Source organism: Pteropus vampyrus, unplaced genomic scaffold, assembly GCF_000151845.1.
Source record: "Pteropus vampyrus isolate Shadow unplaced genomic scaffold, Pvam_2.0 Scaffold333, whole genome shotgun sequence".
NCBI classification, from domain to species: Eukaryota; Metazoa; Chordata; class Mammalia; order Chiroptera; family Pteropodidae; genus Pteropus; species Pteropus vampyrus.
In genome coordinates this window covers 207,485-211,858 of record NW_011889114.1, presented here as the reverse complement: position 1 = coordinate 211,858, position 4,374 = coordinate 207,485, and the positions used below count along the sequence as shown (strand labels likewise).

Below are 4,374 nucleotides of genomic sequence, written 5' to 3'. Positions count from 1 at the left end.
TAATCCAGATTTGTGATTTAATTCGGTGGCCTGAGCATCTTACCCAAGGAAAAGGATGTAGGAGGCCAGAGAAAAAGGAGCAGACTGTACTTCCAGGAAATCAAGAAAACGGAGTAAGCTTAGGCTACTGTCTCTTTTTCCTTTTCTTTCTTTCTTTCTTTCTTTTTTTCCCCCTTGACTTGTAAAAGGAGTTTATAGCCTTAAATTTTTTTTTTTTTAAATTGCGGTATGATAGACGCACAAAAACAATTTGATGAGTGTGGAGATAAACACATCCTCGAAACCATCTTTAATGAACCGTCTCCAAGTCCAGTCTTATCAAGAACGCTGTGCCTCACTGTGTCATTGGCGTGTCTGCCTCTTACGAGAGAAGGAACCAAGGGGTTCGAAGCCAGGGGAGTGGGAAGGGCGGAAGAAAGACTGTGTGCTGAACATTCTGAGTCTACCAGGAGCAAAAACTAACTTGACCCGAGACGAAGCTGGGGAGAGCCTGGCGGGGCGTAGGGACTTAGGGTTCCGTGAAGTCGACAGATGTCACTCGTCTCTGGAACGTCCGGAGCGGCGATGGGACGCTAGTCCAGTCACGTTTCCACGTGTAGGTGCTTCTTTCTTTATCTAGTCCTAGAGATGTGGCTTCTCCCTCACCCCATCAGGGCAAAGCCAGGGCTTTTCGGTCCGGTCACCGCATGCCCTCCCTGGCCCTCCTGGGGGATTCGGTCCTCCACGAGCGCTCCATCCACATTGCCCGGGTGGGGAGTGACTGGGGCTTCCAGAACCTTCTCAGCGAGACATCATCTTCACAAACTCTGCAGAGAAAAGTCCCCGGTGAGGCGTCTGTTTGTAAGAGCAGCTGACGTGACTTTTTTTGAGTCCTTACTATGTGTCAGAAACCACTGGTGATCTTTGGGAAGTTAATTGTCCCCTCTACGCCTTTATCTACCAATGGGGATTTACCTTGTATAGTCAAACAATATAATGCCTATAAGACATAGTAAGTGTTAAATAAATAGTAATTACGGCTGTCTGATTTCATCTTTCCAACTGGTCCTGGAGGGTAAGTACTATTTTACAGATAAGCAAACTGAGGCCAGCGAGACTGACCAAACGTGTCTGAGGTCACACGAGTGGCGAACCCTGGAATGAACGCAGGTTGTACCTAACTTTGCTGTGATTCCAGATGAACTTGGTGGCCCCACCCAGGTCTGGAGGTCAGTCTGTCTGTCCCCTGCCCTTACCTGTGGTGGGCCTGAGGCTCTGTCTCCTCAAATATCTATCTCCCACCTCCTCCAGGTCTTCAGTGATGCCCACTGCACACCTGAGCCTGGCTGGATAAGCAGGCATCCAGCAAACATTTGCTAAGTCGCAGCCATGCCTCGGTGACAAAGTATATCTGTGAGACTTTCACCAGCTCATGGTGAAAGAAAGTTCTTTTTTTTTTTTTTTAATTAAAATTATTGGTGTGACATTGGTTAATAAAATTATATAGTTTTCAAGTGTACTGAAGGGACGTTTCTTAGCAGAGGTTGCATGGAGCGAATTCCCAAGGGATGGATAAGATTTGGAAAGGCGTCGATGACACGAGAAAGTGGGGTAAGTGGAAGGTACACCAGGCAGAAAGGGAGGAGGCTGGAGAAGGCAGAGCAGGTACCAAGTGTGTGCCAGAACATAAAAAATCAGAGGGTGGCTGTGGAAGACACAGCTGGGGTGGGTGGGCGGGAGTGGTGGGGTGGTGGTGGACCGTTGGATCATGGATGACCTTGAACGTCAGACTAAGAATTTTAGACTTTGGTCTTTAGGCAGCAGTTCGATGCTGAGACTTTTGAACCAGAGAGCATTACAATTCGAGCTTGACATATCCTATTTACGTCTCCCACAGAAATGATCTCCACACCCATCCACGCGGGACTCCAATCTTGATTTACCCAGTTGTTTCCGTGTTGAACTCTGGGCTAAGAATTGGGGATTTCGTGATGGAAGGTGGAGTGCATGACCTCGGAAGGGGACAGGCTATAAACCCATGTCTGCTGGCGTAATGTCATGGACCAAGACTGCTGCCGGAGCATGCGTGGGTGCTATAGGGTCACAAACAAGGACGCCGAGCCCGATACGAGAGGTGGGGAACACCTCCCAGGGGCATAACTAAGAGTCAGCCGGGGTGTTCCAGGCGGGAACGCCGGCGTGAGTGATGACAGGGAAGGGAGCTTGGTGCATGATTTCTTTAAGTTTTCTTCAAAACTTTGGCAGAAAGGTGCCATTACCACCCCCATTTCACAGATGTGAAAACTGACCCTTAACTCGAGTAAGTGACCAGGAGAAGGCCACAGGAGATGATCCTGAACTTGAACTCCATGAATCTGACCCCAGAGAGTCCCAGCTATGAATCAGTCTCCTCGCCTTCTGAGGGGACGTTTTGTTCCTATGACGAAGGCACCAGGGGACAAGAAGGGGTGGGGGGTGGAGGATATGGAAGTGAGTCCTGCCTGAGCTCGGGTAGCAATGGGGACAGAGTGGTCCAAGGAGCAGCCGGGGACAGAAATAAGGAGAGGTAAGAGACACCGAGCTCTCTGAAATGACACGGGCAGAGAGGGACACCACAGAAACATTTCCAACACCCGCCACCCAGCCTTGAGCTGGGGAGGAGTGGGAAGGAAGGGTTGACTTGGGGAATCACATGGGGTGTCGGGGCTGGAGGCATCACCTTCAAAGTCAACGGTGCCATCTCCGTTCACATCGGCCTCACGGACAACCTCGGAGATCTCCCGAGGGGTGAGCTTCTCTCCCAGAAGCCTTTGCATGGCCTGCTGCAACTCTCCCAGGGTGATCTCACCGTCTCCGTTGGTGTCAAACTGTTAGGGGCAGAAGAGGGAAACGCGGGTGGCCCTTGACCAACGCGGCAGCTGGGGGCACCGACCCCCACGCGGTTGAAAATCCACCTACAACTTTTGACACCCCCAGAACTTAACCGCTAATGGGAAGCCTTACCGATAACATGAACTGTCAGTTGACACATATTTTGTGTGTCACCTGAATTCTATACCACGGTCTCACAACAAGGTAAGACTAGAGAAAAGAAAACGTGATGAAGAAAAACCCTAAGGATCAGCCATGAGGTTTGGCGAATGGTTGCATGTCTCTGAAAAATTTTCCAATGTGTTTACTGAAAAAAACTCGAGTGGACCCACATGGCTCAAACCCATGTCGTTCAAGGGTCAGCTGTATTAGCCACGACGGGGACAATAATAATGATAATAATAACAGTGGCATTTATCGATCACTTACTGTGACTCAGACGAAGAGCTTTTGTATACCACCCACAAGAATGGCAGCTCCTTGAAGGCACGTCATGTTGACTGCCTCGTTCACTGCTCCAGCTCAGTGCCTCCCACATGGTAGGCACTGGATAAATAGTTGTTGAATTAACGAACTACCTGCAAACCTGTATGCTGCATACCCTAAACCAATCTACTGGAAAGTCTCGTAGGCTCCGCCTGCAAAATATATCGGGAGCCAGATACCCTTCTCCAGCCATGCAGACGCTAACCCGGCTCAAGTCACGGTCATCTCTGGTTTTGATTATTGCGACAGCCTCTGATCTGTCCCTCTGGCTCCCATGTACACGGCCCGTCATCTACGCACCAGGATTCACATTCGCATTTGATTGAAAACAAATCAGACCTTGTCACTCCCTTGCTTAAAATCCTCCGTGGCTTCCTATCCCACTCGGAATAAACTCCTGATGCCGCCCCATGACCCACGACGCCCACGTGGCCGGGATCTGCCTTCGGCAGCTCTGAGATCTTGTTCGTTTCACGCTGCTTTCTCCCCAGCTCACACTTCGCCAAGTACCCAGGCTTCTAGCTCTTCCTCAGCCCACATGAGGATTTCCCCAGAGCAGCGTAAGATTTTTGCTCGAAAAAGGAAACTCGCATACCCAAGTCGTTGCAAAAATCATTGCATCGAGTATTGGCTTTTAAATAGAAACCAATTGAATTGATAGTCAACTGGATATACATAGAAATTACATAAACTTAAGTAAAATTCATCAAAATTAGATACAATTAAAAATTCGGTTCCTCCGTCACACCCGCCACCTTTCAAGGGCTCGACAGCCACAAGGGACCGGCGGCTACTGCCTGGGACAAAGCATTTCTGTGACCACAGGAAGTTCTGCTGGACGCTGCAGCTCTAGAGAGACGGTCCCACAGCCAATGCGTGGGGATCTCCCTGCATTTCGAACCCACGTTGGCCCGCTGCTAGAGTCTTTCCTTCCACATTCTACACTTTTCATTGTTTTTGTCTCATAATCGAAAGCTCTCTGAGTGAGGAAATCCTTTTACCAGGGGATAGACGTGAATCCAGCCAGGCCCCACACCC

At 49.6% G+C, this 4,374-nt stretch overlaps 1 protein-coding gene across 1 annotated transcript in view; it reads right to left on the bottom strand.

Moving 5' to 3' along the window:
- Nucleotides 1-338: 338 nt before the first annotated feature.
- Nucleotides 339-4,374, bottom strand: part of LOC105304205 (calcium-binding protein 5-like) — an 8,086-nt gene continuing 4,050 nt past the window's right edge. Inside the window, exons 2-3 of the mRNA XM_011378183.2 lie at nucleotides 2,699-2,846; nucleotides 339-806 (exon numbers count right to left, since the gene is read on the bottom strand). Coding sequence (XP_011376485.1) covers nucleotides 781-806; nucleotides 2,699-2,846 — 174 coding nt within the window. The 3' untranslated portion in view covers nucleotides 339-780. The remainder of the gene's footprint in view (nucleotides 807-2,698; nucleotides 2,847-4,374) is intronic.